Here is a 26,326-nt window from a genome sequence, read left to right on the forward strand (position 1 = left end):
GTCTGAAGACAGACTTGGAAAATTATCAGATCAAGCTCCAGACTTTCCCAGACTCCACAGAACCCCTGTTCACACCATTCAAGCAGAAAATAGCTATGCTTTCTGTTTGCTTAGTTTATAAAAACAAACACACCGCAGACAGAAGCTTTTGAGACAGTGGATTTACATGAAGGGAAAACCAAGCAATAAGCCCAAGAAAAAAAATGTACCTGATCTAAAAAACTAACGAGAAAGCCATTGCACTGTGTGATCAACAAGCTTAACATGTAGAAACATGCAGAGATCCCATACCTTTAACTTCTCTAATCTACTTCTGATATGCTGAACATTGCATCTGCAAAGCTAACATAAAACATTTTAACTTAATAAAACATATCAGCTTCAGAGTAAATGAAACGTTTAAGGCGGAGGGGTTGGTAGAAGTGTCGGCTGTGTTGTCATCATGGCGTCTAGCAGCACAGAGGGCCTTTCAAGCATTTCCCTCTTTGTTTACTGTGCTCACTAACAGCCCAATGATGTCATATAGGCTGCTACTGATATCCAATCACTGGGGTGTTTTCTAACCCTTCCATCCTTTCCTTTTTCTTCCACCACAGGCAAACTAGGTTGTTGACTGCTTCACATGTGAGCAACCCTACACTGTACTTTTCTAGTCAACAGCAAGGAGAGGAAAAACAAACTTGTTCTGGGCCTGGTGCCTGTAGTCCCCGTCAACCCTTCTTTGTTCCTTCCCTGGGACATGCCAGTCATTTGTAGCATGCCAAGCTATGAACTATCTCACTAAACACAACCCACAGTGAACAAATTATTGAAAAATAATGATAAAAAAAAAATTTGAAAATTCACAGGATTTTTTTTTTTTTTTTTACATCGCGACCAAAACACACCTTGGACTGAATGGTGAATGTCAGAAATTGTTTGCAGATTAAAAATGAATGAATAAAAATGTTCTAATTTCTGTTTTGTCGCAAATGTTTTGGTCCACAGAGCTTTAACATGAAGCAGATTTCCAGTTTCTTATCAAAAAACATATTTTACATTAATTTCAAGATTTTCCATAACTATTTATATTAAGCCCAGAGGAAGTTCCTCAGAGCAGTCTCTGTTAAATATTGGTTTTATCTGTAATCTAATAAAGAAACAAATGAATTTGAAAAGTGATATATATATATATATGGTATGTATTTCTTATCATACATTAGGTTTGACCATCATGGGCAGTCCTGTTGTGGACTGCAGGATCCTTTTTTAGGCTTATTTATTCCTGTATTGGGTGACACTGCAGAATAAAACATTTCATTAGAAGGTGAAGAGGAGGAAAGACGATGCAAACATTAAATAAAAATACTAAATAAAATGGTCTAATCACGCACCACAGATTCTGATCAAGCTGTTTAGACATTCTCACAACATTCTAGATTATTTCCAAGATGAAGTCTGATCAGCTGATCTTAAAAGTAAAGAACAGAACTGTTTTATATTGTCAGCGGACCCACTAGTAGGAGCGTATGAGCTTCAAAGAAATCAGATCCAAGCTGAAAAAAATAATGCAACTGCTTTTAGCATTGACTTAATCATATTTAGTTACTTTAACACAATTGTTTTATTTCCTACCCTGCTAACATGAATCAATTGTCACAACCCAGCTAGTCTCTGTTTTGGATCAGTTCTTTCTTTCTGATGAATTGAATTGCTGCACGGTGGCACTGGGGGGAAAACGCTGCAGCTGAAAGCAGTTTGTGTGTATCATTAAAAACAGCATTAGGGTTTTATTTGTTTTTTTCTTTTTGTCGTGAGCTGCTTCTTAGACTGTGGGTTCCAAAAAATAAATAAATAAAATCCCTGAATCTATTGTTGATATTTGATAGATTGGTCAAATCGGTCAACCATAATGAAGCTTTGTCTCCAATCTTTCTACATCCAGCATGTTTCATAACAAAGAAAAAGTTATAACATCAAAGGCATAAAGCAGAGTAACCTTACTTTCAAACATTATACATTCCTATTATCTGTTAAAACCTTCCGTCTCTCTTTAGACAACTAAAAAACAGCTAATTTTATCTAATTAACAGTAAAAGAAAAATTTGTGAATGGGTTGATGGGACGATATAAATCAGAACTGCCTAATAATAAAACTAATATAATGTAGCTAGATAAGCTATTAAATGTCCCCAGGGTAGTATTATACATTTCAAATCCAACATGAAAATTACACGGTTATAAAAGCCTTTAAGGATGTTATCATTTCAAAAAGTCACCAAATTCTATTTGATCCTTTATAGATCCATCATAAACTCATCATTCATATCCAGCAGATTGAGATGGCAATTAGAGACTAAACTTGGCCCGACGATCTGAACATTACCAGAAATAAATGCACTTTCACTGAGAAAGGAGTTATAAAGCCATGTAGACAAAACAAAGACAATATTAAAACCCCCCAGGGCTCAATGTTAACCATTGCCCGATCGCCCGGGGCAAGTAGTTTTTTGGCGGGAGAGTACAGATTTCATTGCACTTGCCCGGCAGGCAAATGCAATGATCGCCCAAAAAAAAAAAAAAAAAATCACTCAAAATTACTTTAAAATCCTCAACATTTGCTGAAAACGACCCACAAGCGTTGCCGGCGCCATTTTTGTTGTTTTGTACACATTCTCGCGTGATTTTCCGCTAGATGGCGTGATTCAGTAGCCTGGGTGCCATTCCGAACTTAGTCCCGCCCACAATGTTTGAGGTCGGGAAGTTCGGTCTGGCATTGCTCAATAGTAGCGCAAGTATGCTCGCACAATATCTGGCGGGCCAACCAAATTGTCAGGGCGGGCTTTATACGATGATGGACAGATGATGAACAGTAACGTAATCAACCATGTGACCAAAGCGCACTTGGGTGAAAACAACAATGGCTGCCGCTGGAGAGTTGAGGTGTGTAGATTCTGCTATTAGGTCTGTTCTAAAAGATATCGACAGCAAATTAATTTTAAAAGAGGAACAGAGAAATGCGATCAAGGTTCATCTTCTTATTCTAGGCGTGCAACTGCATGCTTTGATTTTTGTTGACAACAACTATGCGTTGCTTAACATACGTCACGCACTCCGTTGCGCTTATTGGTTGTAGGTCTATCCAATTGAGTGCAGAGGCATTTTTTTTCCTGGTTCGTTCAAAACACGCCCCATAATCACAGCTCTATGGAGCAGTATCAGACTCATATTCTGACTAGAATTGAGTAGGACTACATCAGGCTAGTGATTCAGCTCTTGGGGAGAGAATTCTGCAGAGCAGCAGCTGGATGATGAATTTAATCTATACTATAATACACGCTAGATTAAAAATGATCAGTCAGGGATTAGAAAAATAATGATAATTGTATGCGCACAGTGTAAATATTTCTATCATATGGCAGTCTTCTGTACAGTGGTTTTACATAAAAAAATGTTCATTAAATTTTTTTCTCTTAGACATTGGAGTGGTGCATTTAAATGTTATAGAGCTAAACATGTTAAATTGGTGAGTAGTGTAAGTTTTTAACCTGTCAAGTTTTTTTTTAGATTTTTAACATTACAATTTATATTTTTCCAAGCACACAACAGTTTAAAGCAAAGTTTAGTTTGAAAAGAATGTGCATGAAGGATGAAAAGCATGTTAACACGGTAATGTAGGCTTGAGTTCATTATCTGACGCATGCATATACACACCAGGAACCTGGAAACTTACTGAATTACAAAAAAACATTTAAAAAACAAACATGTTTCATTGATATATATACAAAAATGAATATAAAGAACTATATTTATCAAACATTATACTGGGCAAGTAAAAATTGTTTCTGGGCAAATGAAATGTGAAAGCCACTTGCCCAAAAGGGAAAAATTCTTAACGTCAACCCCTGCCCCCTGTGATTACGACAACTAAAATCCTTCTTCCAAATGCTGTATATTAAAATCCTCAACACCTTCCGATGTATGAGGTCCACCAACTAGTTTCTGCAAGAGTTTCCCTGGAAAATTAGCTCCACATATAGTTACACAACTATTACAGCAGCGACTCCACCTTGTCACAGTTGAAACAAGCCCTCCCAAACGCCTGCTCAATTCCCCTGGCAGGACAACAAGAAATAACGGCCCAACCACACGCACACACACACATACAAACTGTTGGAATGTAGGGCCAAGAGTGCATCCAATTTTTAGAGACAAAAGAATTACTGCCAATGTTTATATGGTGCGCCTGTGCCAATTCTGCAATTATGTAGCAACATGCACAGTTCCCGGCAAGTTATTACTGGCTTGCTCTGCACTTTCAATACTCTAAAATAAAGGATATCTTAAAAAAAAAAAAAAAAAAAAAAAAAAACATTTGACAAATTGAGTTTATCTCGCCTAAGGTACGCTACCTTACTGTATACATCAAAAACCTACTTATTAAAAATCGGTTTATTACATCCACTTCAAACAAGCTATAGTCCTCCTTTAATCCCAGTCCCAGCTTTAATTACGGGCAGAGAGAATAAAAATCACTTGTCCTGTTAACATAAAGGTTAAAAAGCAAGCAGTTCATGGATTTTAACACCAATTAATTACTTTTATGATTTTCCTGAACTATTTACTACCTTCAGGCGGAGATCCTGGAATGCTTGCCACATGGCCTGATGTTGTCAGGGTTGCAAAATCAAATGTTTGCGCAATAGCAACAGTGAGTTTATTTGAAAAATGTGCCTCCCTGCATGGGTCTATACCAGCAGCTAAAGATTATTCACTCAACATAATGCTGCTGTACTTTTACAGTAGATCAATAGAGGTAGTTATTAAATAATCATTTATTTTAGATATTTGGCAATCCTTTAAATCTGATGACAATCCTCAGAAAGGAGACCCAATCTCTTCCCTTAATTCACATGTTTGTTTATATTTTAAAAGCATTATAGACTGCTCTGATAGAAACTGTTTTTTTTTTTTTTTTTTTTTTAAGTAAGACTCTTTGTTGTTATTCAGCTCAATCAAACCAGCAGAGCAACAGCTTCTCTTAGGTGCAAGTGTGAAGAGATTTTCTCAGAGCTATTTTAAGGATGCAGATCAATGTGTCAGACATGACAGCTGTCAAAAACCTCTGAAGCCTGGGTCTTCTTTGTTTATCGCAGACGATTTGGTATTAAACATATAATTCAATGCTGGATTACACAGAGATGGACTCTATTGACAGGGTGGGTGCTTATAATGTGTATTTCAAATAAATAAAAGTGTAAATCTTCAACAATTGATGACTTGCAAAGTAGTGCTGCAAAGAATAATATTTTATTTTGCAAAACGAATAAACTGTCAATTATTTTTTCAATTAATAATCAGACTGCACACGGTTCTTTAAGGAAGACTTTGACATATTAAACCAAGTGAAACTAAAACTTTTCCACTTGTGGAGTGCTGGATAGAGATTATTGACAGACAAAATTTTTAATTTAAATGCAAAATGTTTTTGTTTTTTTTACAATGTTGGTATAACTACTGCTCTAAGTGGGGCGCTCTGTCAGCTAAAGGCATATTTTACAGTCTCAATACTCCAGTTAACGATTAATATATTATTGACCATCATTTAAATAACCGATTAATCGCGATTAATTGTGTCAGCCTTATTTCAATGGATTTTATTTATTCAAAGTAAATTAACTGGTGCAGAATATTGGAAGATTAAAAGCTGACTTTATAACATCTTTAAAACAGTGGATCATTATTGCTTCACTTCAATATCACAACAAATTCTTCTTAGACATCATGGACTTTGGTTGTAAAGTGACAAATGTGAAAAATGCTTTTGAGTTTAAAGACATGAGGCTGTTACGGAAGAGGATTAGGGCCACTGAAAAAAAAAGTTAACTGATTTTTAAATTTTATTTCAGTTTAGTATGGGAAAAAAGTCAGAATTCTGATGTTTTTCTCAGAATTCTGACTTTTTTCTCAGAATTCTGACTGAATTCTGACAATAAAAAGTCAGAATTTTGAGATTAAAGTCAGAATTTTTAGATTTAAGTCAGAATTCTGAGATTTAAGTCAGAATTCTGAGATTTAATTCAGAATTCTGACCTTTTTCCCATACTAAACTGAAATAAAGTTTAAAAATCAGTTAACTTTTTTTTTTTTTTTTTTTTTCAGTAGCCCTAATCCTCTTCCATAAGCTGTTGGCTGTATTCTGCTTTGATTTTATGGATTTTATTCAGCTCTTATGGACACACAGCAGGTCAGTCTGAAAGGACTAAAGGCTCTTCAGGCCACTACAGTAAAATCTTAGTAAATGATGACAAGAAATCTGAATACTATTGTTTAGTAAACAGCATTCAGTATAATCCACCTTCAATCCTGAGAAATGTTAGTGTTATATTTATATATTTGTAAATTATATAATGTTCCCACAATCCTCCAGGAGCTCTAGCATTACAGGCACTGAAGAAATAGATCCAGTGTGAAAACTGAGGGCAGGTAGAGTTTAGAGATCTGTGCATCAAAGAATCCAGAACCAAATATTTCGTCAAAACACATCTTAATCTTTCACTTTTGAACATACTGACTACTGAATTAAGATTTGGTTTAAATGCCTGATTCCAATGGCAATTCTTTAACCTTAAGTCTGATCTTAAAAGAACAGAGCATCACCTTGAAACGATCCTTCAGTTCATTCAAACTTACACCATGTATAATGAATAGTGCCATATATGCAATGCTTTGCAATAACTCAATGTCAACTGCAATTTTATTCAGTGATGGTCAATTTAGCTTCTACAATGCTTATACAACTGTGACATGTTCTCAGTCCAGGTATTGAGTCGTCTTTGATTTGGATTCTTGTGATTCAATCGACTCCTCATCAAGATCCTGCTATTAAAAGATCAATATAGTATAGAATCTGAAATCTGATGAATTTCTACCTCTTTTCTTTTGGCATAGACATTAACATTAGCTAAAGAGCTTTGTAAAACCAATTTTAAACAGGGAAAGTATGTAACACAGACTATGGGTATTTTTTGTGTATAATAACAATAAAAAAAATTTTTTTTAAAGATATTTCATTTCAAAATGTTTAAAAATGTCTCAGCGGACCATCTTTGTTTAAGGCTGATGCCACAGCATCAATTGTCTTACCAAAACAGCCTGACGATCTCTTTGCATCCATGTTGTTGAAGTTACATAGAATAAAGTTATCTGTGTTAAGGTTTTCAGTTTCATAGTGCCACCAGGGGGCCTGGCATAAAAACTACAGCACCTTCAGTGGTGCTGGGAGTACTTGACTGGACATTAGGGGTGGGTATTGCCAAAGAAGTCACGATTCGATTCGAATCACGATGCATCACGATACTTGAATTATTGCGATGCATTGCAATATTTTCTCCTCCATGTTTTTTTTTTGAATGACTCTGCACAGTATCCCGCGGCCGGAAATGCTTGTGACACAAGGCAGCGTGCGTCAACACATTTGCAGCGACATCTACTGGACTGGAAGTTGTATTACACTTGTTTTTGGCTGATGTCTGCCAACCATTCATTCAATTTTATTTATTTTTTTTTTTTTATTAATAATCGATACTTGGCGTCAAGAATCGATGCAGTAGATCACGAAAATTAGAATCACGATGCATCATCATGACGATTATTTTGCACACCCCTACTGGACATAAAGGTCGTTTCTGAAAAAGCTACCATGTTCTGTATGGACTAGACCAAGAAATGTTTAATGCCTTGCAGTGAAGATGATGGTGATAAAGAGTTACTGCTGCGGCTCTCTGTACATCTGTACCATTTGACCTCCTGTACCCACAGTGTTAGATATATTTTAGGAAAGGAGCTGTTTAAAGCAGGGCACATCATACAGGCTATGAAGCAGAGGACAGCTTTAGGTTTTGCTTAAAGAAGACTAATGACATACAGCCACATTGGATAAAATAGAATATGCTTTCTGATGGGGCTCGTTTGTCAAATAAGCTTTAGGCAGCTTTAAACATGCTGTTCTTATTAGGCCGATGTAATATGCTCATCTTTAAAATCCACTTTCTATTACCTCTGACCAGGAACTCTAGATTTAACAGCAACAAAGTCTTGGAAAATCAAGAGTTTGATCCATTTAATGCATCATTTTACTTAATGTTACATGATGCGTTACTGAAATTTTCATATGCTTTTGCATTTATTTGTATGATTAGTAATCAAAATTCAGCTCTTTTAAAAGAGATTGTCTGTATAGCTTTTTTTTTTTAAAGAAACAAAAAAAAAAAAATCAAACTTGTTCTGCGTTGTGTTGAGGCTTTTAACTTAACATTTTAAATAAATGTAGGGCCGTAGTAATCATTCTAGTATTCTAGTATTTCTCTCTTTTTTTTATTATTAATATTGTCTTTTTGACAAGTATACATTTATTAGAAAAAAAGTGTTTGAGGTAAAAAAAAATATTTCATATTTCAAATTTATTGTGAATGGCTAAAAAAAAAAAAAAGCACATTTAATGCTGAGAAAAGTCCCGTTAGAAGCTCTGGATAGAGGATATTTTCTCACAGTTTCAGCCTCAATACTCTTATTGGGTTGTTTTTCAGAGTCTGCACAGTGAAATATTTAACTGCTTGTTAGTGAATAATCAGTTATTTAAAATTTTCACAGTTAATCTTGTAGATTATTTTATTCCTTAAAAATGTGCGTGTTTTAAATTGATTTCGTTTACCTGGATGTTGATTTGTGTTCCCTGTTTTGAGGATTCAGCCTATGGGCAGCGCTCAACTAGAAATGTCTTTCAATGACACTGAAGAGGAAGTGGTTTTTGTTTCTTAATATATTACACAGAGCATCGAAAGCTAATAATAGGAGGAAGCTAAAAGACAGATCAATAGCAGGGAAACATTAGCTGCCCCCGAGGAAAGGGAGAGGAGGTACACACAGAAGAGGGAGGATAGGGAACAGAATGTAGCAGAGTGCTTTTCGGGAAGACTAAACTGCGATTTGTGTATGAAGATAAGATGTGTTGGAAGATGTAAGAGGCAGATATAAGATGACAGAAAGGATATCAGGTCTAACTGTATCATAAATCAGTGTATGAACATTAAGAGATGGGACTCAGCAGGAATGAGCTCAGGTTCACTTGCTTTAGCTGTATGCCACCACCTGCATACACCTAAACAAGCCTGACTAAACCGAGACTAAACATCATTACTCATCTTTGCAACTTTTTTTTTATTTTTTTTATGTACAGATGAGATATGGAAACTCCAATCATAGCATGCAGTAAGTTGCTGATGGCAGAGATAAAGTCTGGATGTACTGGGCACGGTATGTAAACATGTATGCTCCCTCATCAGGATACTCACAGCTGCTACTCCAGGACTTGAGGAGAGATTTGATGCTGATCTCAAAGAACACTGAATCCTGCAGGCTCAGCATGGTGGCTCGCAAAAGTTAAGGCACGGTGATCACAGGGTTCCCGGTGTTTTCATTATCGCCCATCCCACACAAAAAAAAAAATATCAGAGCATTTTCTCCTGGGTAATATTCACCTGCCGCACACGGTTCAAACCGATTCTAGCAACTCTTTCCCAAACCGCCGCAGCTCACTAGCATCCGCAGCAGAGGGTGAAACCAGTCACCCTGAGAGAACTGTTAGGGTAAAATTAAAAAGTGGAAATATTTTCCCTTTTTCTTCCCTACCGGTCAATTAAAAATGTAGGACTATACTTTTTGATTAAAAAGTATTCCGACCCAGCTCCTGCTGCCCAGTTGCCAGTCCACAGAGTCCCTCATCCCCATTTCAGAACAGAACGATCCAGAAAGGATTCAGGACAAAAACTGCAGAGAAACTTTTGGTCATCGTACAAAAGAAACCGCAGCAACATAAAGTGTTAGTATTCAGTAATATTCCATCTCCTTCTGTCTTCCTGTGTGTGCCAGTTGTAGCCTGCTAACACTGTCAGAAACCCTCCTCCCTTTCCCCCCTCAATCTCTCTCTCCCTTGCTATTCGTTCATGGCCAGCTCCTCCTCCCTGGAGCAAGCTCTTGTTCTCTTACTGCTCTTCTCTGTTAGGCAAAAAGAGAGAGAGGAGGGGGGGAGGCGGGAGCGCAGTGTGGGCGGGTGATGTCATCAAAATGCTGCGAGTGTGTCCTGGCTGTGGTTCAGTGATGCATACGCATGTCAGAGCTACTACTGTGCTGCCTCCCTACTGGCCTATCAAAGCAGAACTTCCTGTAGGCTCCACAGCAGCACTGATGCATCATTCCTCACTGCAGTGGGAGGGGAAGCACAGAGCGGGAGGCTGAGGAAAGGAGTCTACATACTGCATATAGGGCTGCACATACCTATATATTCATCTCAACTCATTAGGTTTGCATTCTGAAAACTTTGTACTTAAAAAAAACTATATTTTTAAATTAAAAAGAAGCAATCATTGAATAGAAAACAAATTGTTTCATTTGAAACAAACTTTTTTACAAAGAAATATGAAAATAAAGGACCTGCATGCACAATGCCTCTAAAGGAAAACATTTAATTAGTCTGAGTAGAACGATACAACCAAACACATGGGATTATCTGATGCTATGATCTGCTGTTGCTGCCAGTTATTTCTACCCATGCAGAGACCTAAAAACAGATCCACATGACAACCAGCCATTTGCAGTCAAGGGCACGATTAAGTTTTTTAGCAAAACAATCTAGGGGAGGAAAGAAAAGGGGGGGGGGGGAGCAGTGGGAAAGTTACAAAAACACAAATGCTCTTTGTCTTGTTTGAGATTCGTCGTTATTTCTCTCTCCCCCACAGTCTCTCCCTCCGTCACATGTCCATCGCTACACAACTTATGCAAAATGAGGCCAAGCTCATGGCTAGCAAACACAACACAAACAGATGCTTTGTCATGCCCCGGCTGGTGCAGGTCTGATGCAGCCCTCCGCTGTGAAACGCTGCCTTGTGATGCGCCGCACAGATGCTTTGGAGCTGAAGCGGCCTTAAACTTTGAGGGGTTTTGATCCATTTGCTTTAACTATTCACAGAGCTAAAGAAGCAGCCTGATGGCACTCACAAAACACCGCCCAATTACTACTAAGAACATTTCCCACAAAGCCAAAATTGTACTTAAAAGGAAGCCAAAATTTTAACATGTCATTAAAGCTCTTTGACACTTCCCCTACATGTCATTATGGTGCAGCCTTATCGTGGTTAAAGGCTCCATCTGTGCGCTGAGAGCCGAATTTAGATATCAATACCCGAGTCATAAATCCTAGATATGGAAATAAACAGCCTGAGGTGGTTTAACATCTAAAAAAAGACATTTTCATTGAATAAGATAATAAAATCAAAAAACACTGTTCGTTGATGTTTAAGCAGTGGTGTCAGGCCTGCACTTTGGGAATCAGAGGCTTCAGCATTTGTTGCCTGGTGTGATTTCTAATCCTCTGCTATGGCTTTTAACTTTTCATTCTTTAAAAAACAGCAGAAGCAATGAGAGTTAGACGGACTTTAGATTGGAAATCTCTCAGCTTTAATATTGGAATATCTTCACAATGGACAACTTATGTATGAATAAAAACACAGTCAGAGCCGTCACATATCAGGGCTTCAATGCCTTAATAGCATTGTATTCTCTGTGTAACTTTTCTCCTCTGTGCCTAATGATCTGGCCGACTCTAGGGTTGGGTTTAAGACATAGACTGCAATGTTACACCACACTACAAGTAGAAACAGAATGTACTGTTTGTTTTTTTTATACCAACATTATCAATGCCTCTTTGGATCATCCATGATTGACAGTTTCTTTCCAAGGGTCGGTCATAATCTGTTCATCGTAGCAATATTTATGTACCATATTTCTCTGTGGTTACAGATGTTTCTATCTGCACAGTGAGGAAAACTGAGCCTGCATAGGAAAGCATGGGTGATAAAATGCATCAAGCATAAATCAACCTTTATTCATGCTCAATTATGCACCCATATCAAAGAGCAGAGCCTCACAGCCTACCTGCGACAGCCCTGAACACAGCACACTATGGCTGGAACGGTTCACAAAATCCACGGTTCGGTTCAATGTTTTGTGGTCATGGTTTTCAGTTCAGTTCAGTATATGTTGATTGTTATCCTGACATGTTGGTCATGTTGCTGTTAGCATAAACAAAACGTGTTGCACAATGCTTGCACACTGTTGCACTTTTATCCACAACTTTCTTTCCGCCGTCATCGTAGGTCACTCTAAATGCAAAGTGGTCCCATACAGCAGACCTATAAAGTGCTGCTGGCGCGTCTTCCAACTCCTGTTCTTTCCCACTCGCCATACCCACACAATTCTCCAAAACAACTGATTTTTTTCTGCTTCGTTTCTTCTTCTTGCTTACTACTGGTGGTTGGCTTTGGTCGCAGTACCGCCACCTTCTGCTCTGGAGTGGAAACGCTTCCTCTATGAGAAAAAAGGAGCAGCGCATGAACCGAACGCAACACACGCGAACCGAACCGAGACAGTGGAAACGAACGCTTCGGACGGTTTTCATTAACCGTTCCATCCCTACAGCACACATTTAAAATATTTATGGTGCTTCACTCTATCCTTCATTTACTATGATACAGCAAATACGTGTGTAAATACATATATTTTTTTCCCGAATAAAATATAGAGGTTGCTTAGTTAAAAAGAAACCCAAACGCATATTTAAATGCTTGATTAATATTCTAAGGCCAAGACATTTATGCGTTTTACATGCGTTTTATTCCATTCTCTTATTTAGTCTTATTTGGTTTTACTCAGTTTTGATATACCGGATGTGTGAGATTGTTAAATCCATTCCAAAACAATATCTGCAAAGAGCACTGTGATTGGATTAGTATGGAAACAATTAATCCGATTAATCAGGATTACTAGATTATAGAAATAATCGTCAACTAATTTGGTAATGATTAATGGTTGACTGGAGGGATGAGACACTAAAACATGCCTTTAGCTGAAAGAGCAGCCCACTTAGGAGTATTATACCAACAATGCAAAAAAAATATTACAAATATTTTGCATTTAAGATTAGGGATGGGTAAAAAAAATTATTTAATCAATTTTGAATCGATTCCTTTACATTTTTGTAAAATCGATGTCTAGGGAATGAGATCGATTTATTTTGTAGTGAAAGATGCACTCAAGATTACTTCAAGTCAGACAGCTGCAAATATAGCCAATAGGTTGACTGAAGACATTAACAAATGGGGGCTGACCAGAAAACACCCTGTAGTTGTTGCAAATATGGTTTGTGCAGGGAAGATAATGCAGCTCATGAATGTTTGCTGTTTCACGTCTGCTTGCTCGAGTGAGGCTTCACTTTTTCACAAACAAGTTTGCACTTTTGAGACAGTTTAGTTCAAATCTCATGTTTAAACTGTCTAATTTTCAAGTTGCACTTGGTGTTTAATGTGACAGGAAAAAACAAAATACATGAGTAATTTGAAACACAGCTGAACCACTTTCATTATTGTGAAAACAGATCAAATCGAAATTAATCAAATTTAGAACTGTATGAATCAAAATCGAATAGATACAGGACTTTGGTGAAAATATCCAGCTCTATTTAAGATTAAAAAACTTTTTCACCTGTCAATAAGCTCCAGTAAGAATTGCTCAAGAGGAAAAGCTTTCACCTGGTTTAAGTTCTGTAAAAAAAAACCTTCTTAAAGGAACCTTTTGCTATCCAATTATTAATTTAAAAAATATAATTGACAGATTAATCCATTAGCAAAATAATTGTTAGTAGCAGCCCTAGATTGGATGAAACGGACCTCTCAGAACCGGGGTGGGCGGTCCATACAGCTAGTGGAGTAAAGCGTGTCCAGGTGGACAGGTACTTGGCGAGCAAGTGTGAGATTTAAACCCTGCATTCCAGGCCTACAGCTCGCTCAGAATACTAACTGTGCTCTAAAATTGCTTCAGAAGACACCCAGGTTGTGCATAAACCCACCACTCGTGTTTCGATAATCTGTCCTTACACAGGAAATTCAGCGTGTCAGAACCAGCAGTTACGTCTTGTCAGACGGAGCCCCACTCACACCGCCCAACACTTCACACCTAGCTCTATGACAAATTTCCTTTGAAGCTCTGAGGTGCAAACCTGGTTTTAACCTCTAAAACGGCCATTGTGTCATTATATAAATCTGACATTTTGGGTGCAGCATCAAACTCTTTTCCCACCTGCAGAGAACCTCTGTCATCTGGATCTTTATGTGAGGCAATTCCAAATAAGTGTTGCACATGAAGACTTATAATGAAAAAGTATTAAACAGGTTATTGGATTACCGAAAATATTCACTATCCCACCTAAACCCTTTACGACAAACATCTCGTTGATGCGTTTCCACGGGACCGTTTTTTCAAACAAGCACAAAAGTGCAAAGGTTCAAAACTTCATCATCTTATCTGCTTAATTAACATGAATTCCCCAAACAACAGGACATTGGTTCAGCCTGTCCTTCCCTGCTACGGCAGTGAGGTGCTGTCTCATTAAACCAACACCATCTGACTTGGAAATCCGCATTTTCAAATCCAACTCAATCAAATCAGTCCCCTGAAAGGATGGGCTGCGTGTGTGAAAAGAACTTAAGTCGTTCTGTAGTAAACAGAGAAACAAGCAAAAGTCTGCAGTGGTACAAAAACAAACTGCTATGCAGAGAATGCCTTTAGAAGAATGTTTAACAATAAAACCCAAACTCTTGTTATGATTATCAGCAAGCCAGCCAGCACATAACATACAGGTATTGTTTTCTGTAAACCAGCTTTATTGTTTAAGGAATACAGATCTTGCATAATTTCCCCGGGAACATTAAAGATGAGAACCAGAACTTTACAGCTCCAACATCTGACGAAAGCTGAAGATTTTAAATAAACGTTAGAACCGACTTCCTGGAAAGACGAGCTCACTGATCAAATAATCTCCACCAAATGCATAACCAAGGCTGGTTACAGCATCTCTAATCGCAAAGTGGGAGAAGTGACTGGCAGTTGGTTATCCTGCCTGCAGTGAGTAGAGAGCAGCTTCTCCTTCAGGGAGCCCACAGGGTGGAGGATGCATTTCCTGTCCCGCTCTTTTCTGAAGGGCAACGGTGGAAACAATAATCGATAGAAGCTGTAATTCAATCCCTGACCTCCTCAGTGATGCCTGGGCCGCAAATGACACATTAACATCCATATCAGCCATCAAGGGATGCAGCTAAACCCTATATCATGCAAAAAGCTATATATACTATTTAGAAGCAAAAATTGCTTCTAAATAGTACTCAGATCTAAAACACATATTTCTTAATTTCAGGCCGCATTTTTATCCAGATAAATCAACTCATTTATCCTTTCCATTACAAAAACCTACAATTATTAAAGGCTTTAAAAAAAAAATTTTCCATAAATTATGTTACCTAGTTATACTGACAACACTTAGATAAAAAAAAGTGTTACTGATTAAAGAAGACACTAATTTAGCTTTTTTTTTTCAATTAGGAGTCTAGTGGAAATTGAGGAACTATTGGGAAAAATACCTGTTTTATATGAATATTTAAACTAGTCTGCAGCTCAATTAGGCTGCAAGATCACAGGAGAGAGCACAACTTTCAGGAGATAACAGGAAGGCTGAGCATATGAGAGGAAAGTAACTATCCATTTGAGCTTATAACAGTCATGCTTGATGATGAAAATGTTTCTGATTTTAGAAATCTCAGCAGTAAGCAAAAGAGCCATACCTGACAATTAAAACCCAATGGTGCCCATAATAGGGTCACCAATCATCCCCATTTTGACCAAGCTGTACCAAACAAAAGCTGTCCCTGTAAATGTTTTAGAGTTACAGTTATAAACTACAGTCAGAGTAGAGGAGCCGATCACAGTGTACATCCTTTAAATAAAGGAAAAGGGCGCACGCTTGGTACCCCAACAGGGAGGCGTTGTGTGATATAATGGAATAGGTGACTTGATTCGTTTTGTTTTGACCTTTGCTGTGATAAAGGTTTAGTGTTGTCACCTTTAGGTGCACTTTTAGAGCTACTTGTGAGTTGCCTTTCTAATCTATTATAGTGATTTTGAACATAGGAATACATTTGTCCGGTAATCAGCAAATATACAGGAGGCATGAGAGAGAAACTGTGACACAAGAACCCTTGGACTAAGAAACATGAAAAGGTGAAAAATAATCAGCAGATTAAATTTCCATTTTATCTGTTAAGCGTTTAAGTCCAAGTAAAATCAGGTGAATGTTATTAGGTGTTTTTTTTTTCTAATATATATTTCTATATTACATTAGAGGGGTTTCATAGACTCTGCTAAAAGATTTACATTTTGCTTAATTTTTTTTTTTTTTGCAGGCATCTTTTCTTGGCAGTCATCGGAGTCTTTCTGAGGCCTTTATATCGTTAAGATCAATATCAGAATTAAATCACATCTACCAAAGTTAAGAAATATATTCTGATACAGGTTCTGGTCCTTTCGTCCAGCGCTATACAGCCGTTATCTCGACTTTTGACTCCATCTGCCAAAATGGGAAGTTGGGACATCAGATGGCAGGAAGCTCAAAATAAAACAGTTATATTGCTCTACACTATTGTCTTAATCTTGTCTGGCATGAAAATGAGAGGATTATAAAATTCTGACTGTGTTTTGCTAAAATACTGATAACTTTCTCTTAGTAATTATGACTCTGCCTATATGTTATTGCAGTAAATTAAAGTTATCCAGCAGCAGATTACATTATATAAGGGTGCTCATTGGTGCAGTGGGTAGCACCGCTGCATGGCAGCAAGAAGGTTCCGGGTTTGATTCCCGGCTCAGGGTCTTTCTGCGTGGAGTTTGCCTGCTCTCCCTGTGTGGCTTCCTCCCACAGTCCAAAAACATGACTGTTAGGTTAGTTGGCTTCTCTAGATTCTCCTTAGGTGTGAGTGTGAATGGCTGTTTGTCCTGTTTGTCTCTGTGTTGCCCTGCAATGGACTGGCGACCTGTCCAGAGTGTGCCCCGCCTCTTGCCCATAGATAGCTGGAGATAGGCACCAGCACCCGTCACCGAAAATGGATGCATGGATACATTTTAATGCGTCTACTGTAAAGGAGGAAATGAGATATGCCATAATCCTTATAAGGTTTTTTTTTAGACCTCTTTCAATAGATGGATTCTACTTTCCGGACATATTTTAAGCCGTATAAAGAAAGACAACTGTGACTTCTGTTTTTGAGAAATCGTTGTTTACCTTCATTAAATAAGATCCGCTTATAGAATGTCCAAAAATAAAAAACCAAAACATTTGTTATTTATAGTTGTAAAAGAAGAATTGAAACTGGTTAACATTATACATATTAACAGATCAGCATCTTACAAGTAAGACCGGCACAAATCAGCTGTGACAGGGGGCCAAATGAATAGCTTCCCATCTGGTTTTGCCCTCTGTGATACACAGTGGAAAATCTGCCCAGAGCTCCATCATCAACTGTTTTTTTCCATACAAAACCAACTGACTAATAATTGCTTCAGAAACTTGATGAATAAGTTTGTCCAGTCTGTCTGGATACACGCCCTGTTGACAATTCACAGCAAACTCACATTACAGAAGCTCAATCCAATAGAAATCCTTTCATGTTCAGTCATAGGCACAAAACACTCCCTAAACTCCAGTGGATAAATCTGCCGCATCTATCGACCAAATAACATCCTGATCAAAAATTCCTTTATCAGCAATGGTGGTCAAAAAAAAAGAAAACATTTAGAAGTAGACATTCCTTTGGGGTGTAGAAATAGAACCATGTCTTTCTAACTGCCAAGTCGTTTGAGAATATATAAGCGTAATGAAAAAATAAGACAGAAGTGAATTAAAACAGGACCACTGCCATGGCCGATCTGTTTTCCAACAGCACCAGGTAGATTTTCATCCAAGTATCTAATAAGTAAACTGGTTTATAATTTTCTCATTGGTTTCTCTTCTCTTGACCCTTATAACAAACCTTCCAGCCCTTCAGTAACAGAACACTGCTGAGCGTACAATGAGGATAAGAGGTAGGATTACCAGGTTATCTTTGTTTGCAAAATCCACAACAGCATTTAAATACCAGGGTTGGGTCACTCTACTGCAAACAGATCATCCCTGTATATTCTGAGTTCAAATATCTATGTGGCCAAAATAAATAACTTTGATAACCGTCTTGATCTCTAAACCTAAATTAGTATGATCTGATAAGACAGTGACGCAGGGATGTTGTTATTGATTAACCAATCAGAGTTTAAACCTCCGAAAGGACAATATTAGTCTAAAGGCCATTTAAAGGAATAGTACACCCAAAACATGATTAGCCTTCATTTTCTACTCACACCCATGCTGAACAAAACTCTGGAGTACTTTTTTGATATCTCAAATGCATCTGGAGATCTGGGAGGCTTCTTGCTGTCTGCTGACATTCAAATAATGGAGGTCTATGGCGCCCGAGACAGAAAGGTCCACAAAAGTCCACAAAAACGTGTCAATATTCCTCCATACTGCTCGTCCAATGTATTCCAAGTGTCCTGAGTGGGTAGCATCCAGAATTTACTCGAAACGAAGTCATTTAGAATGTTTTTAGAGCATAAACAGTAGTGTATAGGATTTCCTAATAGCGCCCCCATGCGCGCTCACGATTCTACGGAAGCCGGCAGACCAAACCGGAAGAAAGTGCGCATTCAGCGTCTGCTCTGCCGATAATGCAAGCGTAGAAGAAGAAATGTGCTGTTTACCTGTGCAAAGAAAGAAACAACGAAAGAAAAATGTCTGAGGACTTCAGTGTTGAGGAAGAGCATGAGTTCTTTGCCGAGCTGAATGCGCTGGTTTGGTCTGCCGGCTTCCGTAGTTTCGTGAGCGCGCATGGGGGCGCTATTAGGAAATCCTATACACTACTGTTTAGGCTCTAAAACGTTCTAAATGACTTCGTTTCGAGTAAATTATGGACGCTACCCACTCAGGACACTTGGAATACATTGGACGAACAGTATGGAGGAATATTGACACGTTTTTGTGGACTTTTATGGACCTTTCTGCCTCGGGCGCCATAGACCTCCATTATTTGAATGTCAGCAGACAGCAAGAAGCCTCCCAGATCTCCAGATGCATTTGAGATATCAAAAAAGTACTCCAGAGTTTTGTTCAGCATGGGGGTGAGTAGAAAATGAAGGCTAATCATGTTTTGGGTGTACTATTCCTTTAACACCAGGATATTCATTTTAAAATATATATATTATATGCCAACAAGACATGTTAAGAAATGAAATAATTTGGCCTCTATGCTTCAAGTTTAACACTCTTTTTTTTTCTAATGCAACAAATTTACATCTAAGTCTATTTTTCTTAAAATAAGTACATTTTTGCTTGAATTAAGCAGGTAAATGAGACCCTTTACCACTGGAATAAGACAATTTAATTTTAGAGCTGGAAAAACATTGCATTATTCGAAGAACATAATACCTAATTATCTAAATTATTATTTTAAAAGTAAAATACTCATTCAAATTGAGAGTAAATACACTCATTGTAAGACATAATTACTTATTTTTTTGCAGTTACAGAGTAGTTTATCAATCTGTGCAAATGTTCTTGGAGATTAAAATTCTGATAGACTTTCTGCAGGTGATTAATATTGAAAAGAATGAAACATTTTAAATGTTTGTATTTAATGCCAATCAGCTCAGAAGCTTTTCTGGTATAAAGTGTTGTTCTGACTTGCATCATCATACCTGTAAAACATTTAATAATATGGGCCTAACAAAAGCAGAGATCTCTTAGTGCTGAAACCCCATGAACCTCTGCAATGACAGCGCCAAAACTTCTCCTCACCAATAACTAAAGGTCCATTCATAACGGGTACATTACTCCAGGAAAAACTGGACATTTAAAAAAGGTCTAGTTGAGCCTATTTTTGTGAGTTACTATGGAGACCTGACTAGTCTCATTGTTTAAAAGCCAACAGGTAAATTAAGTTTAACAGAGTAAGGGCTGAGTCATACGTTAGCCATGAGCAAACAGGCTAAAGCATGGCAGCTAGCGTGCTCTGACAGGTAGCACCTCAACACAATAAGAAACGCTAAGATAAGCAGATGCATCAGTCCACTGCTTAGCCATATTTATCAAAAAAATGCCCACACATCTGAACCTTTAGCTGCTGTATCCCCTTACACAGGGTAGACCTTTGGCAGAGCTTCAATACTGTCAGCACAACTCATGGATTCCCATAACGACCCTAAAAAAAAAGGTCGGTAAGGGAGAGTGTGGCTGTTGTGATGGTCAAAGTGTCGTAATTTAGCAAATCAGAACTTAAATCTGGTATTTAAACAGACAGAGAATCCATGGTTAATCTTATCTATTTATTCCAGATGGACGTCAACGTATGAGACTCACAGAGCAACAGCTGGTGGCTTTTTATACGAAAAAGTCATTTAAAGAATAATAATAATTATATGGATGTCAGATTAGGAGACACTGGACATAAATGACCACCCCACTTTTCCTGGTAACATTTTTGCTTTAAATCTTATTTTCATTTAACTTTGCAAAATTGTGAGATGGACCTATTAAATGTATTCAAAATAAACCTTTTTATTCTAAAAAAAACAATGTGAAACTATCAGAAAACAATAATAAAAGCTTTTAATACTTTTGATATATTATTACTTTAAAAAGTGCATTGTATTCAGGAAAGAAATCAATTAGAAAGGAGAAGCTGAAGAAAAACTAAGCTTCTTAGCTCTCACATGTCTATATTTAGGAGAAATCTTTTAGTTACTTAAAGAAATTTTTGAGAAAAAAAAACAACATTTAGATAAAATCATAGTTTATTTTAATACCAAGACTATTCATACAATGGTCTGATAATAGCAAACATTGCTCATTCTTTTAATTTAGCCTATTTTTCTGATTTTAAAAAATGAAGTAAAAACTGAGATTTCTTTAAAGGAATTCTATAAACTCCACTAAATAACACATTGCAGCCAGAAATCAGCTGGTCACGACAGTTAGCTAAACAAACCGATTACTGGCAATTTTAAAATCTATCAAATTAAATTTGCTTTTAATTAGTAACTAAACCAAAACTCATCACTCCTTCCTAACAATAATGACACTCCTCGGTGCAGAAGTTGTTACTAGAGGAAGAAATAACATGGAGGTGTTTAGAAATAAAGTTAGAGGTTCCAGGTGTTTTTGAAATGTAAAGTTAGGAGTTTACATTTGTTTAAAAATAAAAACAGAGACTATTAATTTAGCTATGATGAGAAGCTAAAATCTCAACCAAGTAACAAGGAAAGCATCTTTTTTAAATATTAATACCAAAAGAGAAGAAACCCCACCATGATGTCACCATTGCAGCTAAAATGAAGATCATATCAGAAATGTATGAAAAATATCCAAACTGCCAAAACGGTATTGACAAGAATCAAAGAATGGCTATAGAAATGATATTGGGATGCTTTGAATGAATCTGTCTGAAACTGTGAAGGACCTTTACATTTAACCCACACTGCAAGTCTCTGATCCTGTGTTTACATGATTAAACACAGTACGTGACACTAGGGTGATGTGTAAACAGTGTCTACTTACCACCTGTTTATGACACCAGCTTTGCTTACAGGGGGAAAGAACAGAAGAACAGGAAGGACAAAACCAAACTCTGGTATCATATGAATAAGAATACGATTATAAAGATTATTACAGAAGCAACGCGTACCCCTCCAGCGGGTTGTTAATGACAGTGTTATTACTGTTACAGATAAGCGCTGCTACGGTAGAGCTTCAAAGTACCTTTAAGTCGAGATTGATTACTGTTGGCATGTCTGGAGGAGCTTGTTCTTGCATGTTCTTTAATGTCTGCGTCTACATGATCCTCTTCAATGGTCTGTCCCATAGCAAGCAGCCCCAGTCTTTTCATGCGGAGGAGCCGTGGACCTGGCTCCCTTCCTGAGCTCCCCCCATGATCAACAGGTGACTCTCCAGAGATGACATTCGGAACCAGGCTCTTAAAAAACTCCATCGTCAACAAGACTTTTCGGTCCCGTCACTCTGGAGAGAAGTCCCGGAGCCTGTGCCGTGCCGTGCGGCGGTACAAAACAGTCCCCTGCCCCATTTAGAGAAGCAGGTGAAGTGGCAGAAAGTGTGTCAAGCTGTTACCTGCATGCTCTAGAGTCACGTTTGCAGGGAATAAGGGTATGTACCTGTGGCTCTTACAGACAAAAACAGAAACCGCCTCAAAAAAAATCTGAAGCCTTCCAGAGAGGTGTAACTTGAGGGAGCCAATAGGAACGCCCCTGCTCTGACACTTTACCTGTTTGCAAAGACTTTGAAGAGAAAGTAAAGATACATGGCTGTTTCCACAGGTAGTGATGTAACTCTGGAAAGGATGGGCTATGTCTGAGCGCCTGGCCCTATCTGGGGTGGGGCCACAACATGTTTCACAGCAGATAACACAACTCGGGCTAGCAGCCAATCATAACAGAGACGGCATCGGCCCCACCCTGATGTCTTGTGTTCCCAACAAGCGAAGGAGCCCAAGAATGGAAGAGGGAGATTGACAGACGGCATGAGAAGCAGGAAACCTTCATCCAGCCGGTTTTTTACTGGCCCTGCCTGCATCTGCTGATAGCTCTTATCCAAAACGCACGTAACCAATTGCACATGAAGAAAAAAATAAATAAAAAAGGCCATTTTGTTTTCCTCCCACATCACAGGAATATTGCACCACGCCTCTTGCCTTGCTTTCACTTCTGCTTGACAGTGCTGAGCTTTTATGAAAAGTAACAGAACGGCAAAGTGATGGTGTCTGTGAAACGGGCCGATGACAGACTGCTGCGCTCTGCTTGGCTGAACAGCTTTGCAAGTCTCCCTTCCTGCAGACTAAGAGAGGGCTACAGTGTGCTGACGCTCCTAAAAGCTCGGTGCCTAAAGAAATAATCAATTTGCTTTTCACCGCAACCGGGTCCAGAAATTAATAAGGCATCTGAGCCCAAACGGAGTTGTTTAAAGATTGAGAAAACTGCGACACTCTTTTAAAGTGAGATGAGATGATTATGGCACATCTGCCACTGTTAGACTTTACAAAACAAAACTCACCTTTTCACCCATTAGTCATTAGGATTATGTGTAATGCAAACTTCTACTTCCACATTTAAAAAAAAGATTTGCTCCATAGTCAGAGTGGCTTTCCTTAGTCATTTCCCTTTAAGTTTTTACACAGATAAAGCTGCAATTCTGAGCTCAGACAAAGAGGCTCTCTTAAACCAACACATAGAAACAGATCTAGCGTGTGCATTAGCAGCCATTAGGTTTGAGAGTCCACATAGGATAACAACAGGACATCAAAGGATGTAAATAATAGATGAAAGTAATCGTGGTCCAGACAGTGAGCTACTCCATGATTTTTTTTTTTTTTTTTTACTGCATTTTATAGCCAGGTAATGGAATAGGCTTTTCAATCAGCAAACAAGAGCAGATTTTAATTTTCTCCTCGTTATCTAAACAAACTATGGCATCATTGTTTTGTTCATTTCTGGCTCAAAATATGGTCTCACATCCAAAGTCTTCACTACAACCGAACCAATTTTACTTTTTAGTTCCTTTGACAATCATTGTACAACACTAGTTTTGTAAAATTAAGAGCATTTGTGTCAAAGGCTGAACTAAAAATTATTTCTTTCCATTTAGACTGTTGTCTATGGTCATTCTAACCGTTTCAATAAATCCTCCTTGTCCTCAGTCTTTGTTTTGATTAGCAACATTGCAGCAGAATTGTGCAGATAAAAGAGCCAGATTAAAAGAGCCGGTTTAGTTAAGCCACATATGGATACTAGTATCCTATTAGTATTCAGCAGTAAAATATGTAAATCCCTTTACCGGGCCACAATGAGGAAATTCGTTCCCTGCATTTAACCCATCCCCTTGGGGAGCAGTGGGCTGCCATTGTGCGGCGCGCCCAGGGAGCAGTGTGGGGTTAAGGGTTTTGCTCAGGGACCCAGGATTGGGAATCAAACCAGGTACTTGGAACCTCCTCAGAGCACAAAAGCACTGCTCTAACCTACAAGGCCAAAACTCCCCCTAAGGTAATGGCAGTTAATGGTTGATGTATGGACAGTGGAAAATGCTTTTTTTTATATCAGTCTTTGGTTCTGTAAATCTTTTTCCTTGAGGATTAATATGAAAATAGATTCAGAATTAGAAAATTAAATAATAGATTTACTTACTTATTTGCATACTTTCCAACACAAGACCAGAATTTCAGTATAAATTTGCACGTATATGCAGAGGCTTCAGTGAAACTGAACAGGTGCCACCCTGCACCCTATACTTGAAGCACCTTTAGTGTGCTGTAAGCAGGAGCAGAAAATTGAAACCAGCTGATCACTTCAGCTGCAGTTTATACAATGTATTCAAAAACAAGCGAGGCTGTGTGGTAGCACTGTGTTACAACATTAAAACTGGGCGATAAACCGATAATCGATTAATACAACTTTCTGTTTATTAAGATTTCATTAATGCACCTCTGGGGCTTCCATTGTTCAGGGTTACGTCAGTTCATCACTTTTTGGTCTTAGATGTGAACTCATAACTGAAACTAGATGCAAACATTTAGTTTGTCATATTTTCATTAGTTGTAGCATTTTAACAGCTTGAATTTATTTATCATTTAAAATAAGGTCACATTCCAACGAGAATATTTGAAATAAAAGTAAGTTTCTAAGAGTCGTTTGTATCATTTGTCATTTTTATTATGAAACTATTAATCACATTTGATAGCAATATAATCGGAAATAAGAGTTTTATGCCATAATTGCCCAGCACTATTGAGAGTATGGTCCATTAGAAAGTAGTGGCGTACCCAAAAATGTGTTACTGTTCATAATCAGACCAATTTAAACTTGACTGATCCTGAACGCCTATTAGCTTGAGCACTTACTGTAAGAATAACACATTTGGCAGCAAACACTTTCTAAAGTAAAGACTCAAAATTAGCTTGGATCTGTGAGACATTTCAACACTTAAAATCTATCACAAACCTCAAATAATAATAAATTATTCATACAGAGTGACAATAAAAGCCACAACCATAAATAATACAACTTTTTAAACACAGTGTGTTGAGGGAGAGTTTACTCTCAGCTTTATGACAAATCCATCATCATGGAAGTCATTTGTAAAAGATAATATATGCAGACATGAAGGAGTGAGCACATATGATGAGGCAGCACGTCTAAGCAAAAACCACAACAAAAAGACAAAATAATAATCAAAGACAGAAAGGAGCTTCAGAGTCAAAGATAGTCATCACTTTAGTCTGAGCACCACAATGGTGAGAGGCCAGGTCTGAGCGCTGCTGCTCAGTTAGAACAATAACCCCGCACAGGAGGCCCACATCGCAATCAGCCCAGGAATGTGGAAGAGGAAGCTCTGGGAACAATGCGCAGCGTTCCTAAGCCGTTCTGGGTCCCCACCCGTTTCTGCCTTGTTCTGCTTTAAAGTAAGGAGAAAACAGGAAAATCTAGGAGCCTAAAAGCCCAGGAGAAAGGGTCTGTTCTGCCGTCAGCTGAAGGGGCTGCTGCGCACACAGTCAGCACTAAATCCACTACAGTCACTGCCGTGGGTCTGGGCAAACATTCAGCTGAACCCTCCTCCGACTGTGAGTAAACAGTTTGTGGTTCATGTGAGGAGAGCTGAACACACAAACAATATTGTAGCGCCCTCTATTGGTGCAAACAAACACAACACTATGAGCAACAGTCAAACACCATGAATGTGTAAAGATGAGAATGGCAATCAAATAATAGAGATTATATTGGTGTTGCAACTAATAAGTATTCTGCTAATAGATTAATCTGTTGATTATTTTTTCAATTGGGAATGGCGGTCAGTGGTTAGGGCATAGAGCTTGGAATCCTGAGGTTCTGAGCTCGAGCCCCACTCCCACAGGCTGCCACTCTGGGTCCCCGAGCAAGACCCTTCACCCCACACTGCATCCCTGATGCCGCACAATGGCAGCCCCCTGCTGCCCAAGGGGATGGGTTAAATGCAGACATACATTTCTCCAATGTGAGATCAATACAAAAAAAAAAAAAAGACAGCAAAAGGTTCCTTAAAGAAGACACTTTTACAGAATTAAACCAAGTGAAACTAAAACTTTTACAGCTGGGCTCTGGATAAACCATATTGACAGACAAAAACTTTTTTTTTTATCTTAAATACTAATATATATAAATATAGGTAAAATTACTGCTCTAAGTAGGTCACTCTGTCAGCAAAAAGCATATTTTACTGACTATTAATCGATCACAAAATGAGTGGACAATTATTTAAATCACAATTAATCAGATTGTTTCA

The 26,326-nt window shown here is 38.1% G+C and overlaps 1 protein-coding gene across 12 annotated transcripts in view; it reads right to left on the minus strand.

Moving 5' to 3' along the window:
* fryl (furry homolog, like) overlaps positions 1-26,326 on the minus strand; it is a 109,253-nt gene that overhangs the window by 66,857 nt on the left and 16,070 nt on the right. For 5 of the 12 annotated variants that reach the window (XM_038300122.1, XM_038300121.1, XM_038300127.1 and 2 more), the window contains exon 1: positions 21,764-22,305. The exons of 2 other annotated variants lie outside the window; for them this stretch is intronic. In XM_038300122.1, coding sequence (XP_038156050.1) covers positions 21,764-21,992 — 229 coding nt within the window. In that variant the 5' untranslated portion in view covers positions 21,993-22,305. Of the gene's footprint in view, positions 1-9,332; positions 9,931-21,763; positions 22,307-26,326 lie in introns of those variants that run through there. 5 more of the 12 variants (XM_038300120.1, XM_038300119.1, XM_038300115.1 and 2 more) reach the window with 2 other exon arrangements.

This window comes from Cyprinodon tularosa, unplaced genomic scaffold, assembly GCF_016077235.1.
Source record: "Cyprinodon tularosa strain WSP-4 unplaced genomic scaffold, ASM1607723v1 ctg440, whole genome shotgun sequence".
NCBI classification, from domain to species: Eukaryota; Metazoa; Chordata; class Actinopteri; order Cyprinodontiformes; family Cyprinodontidae; genus Cyprinodon; species Cyprinodon tularosa.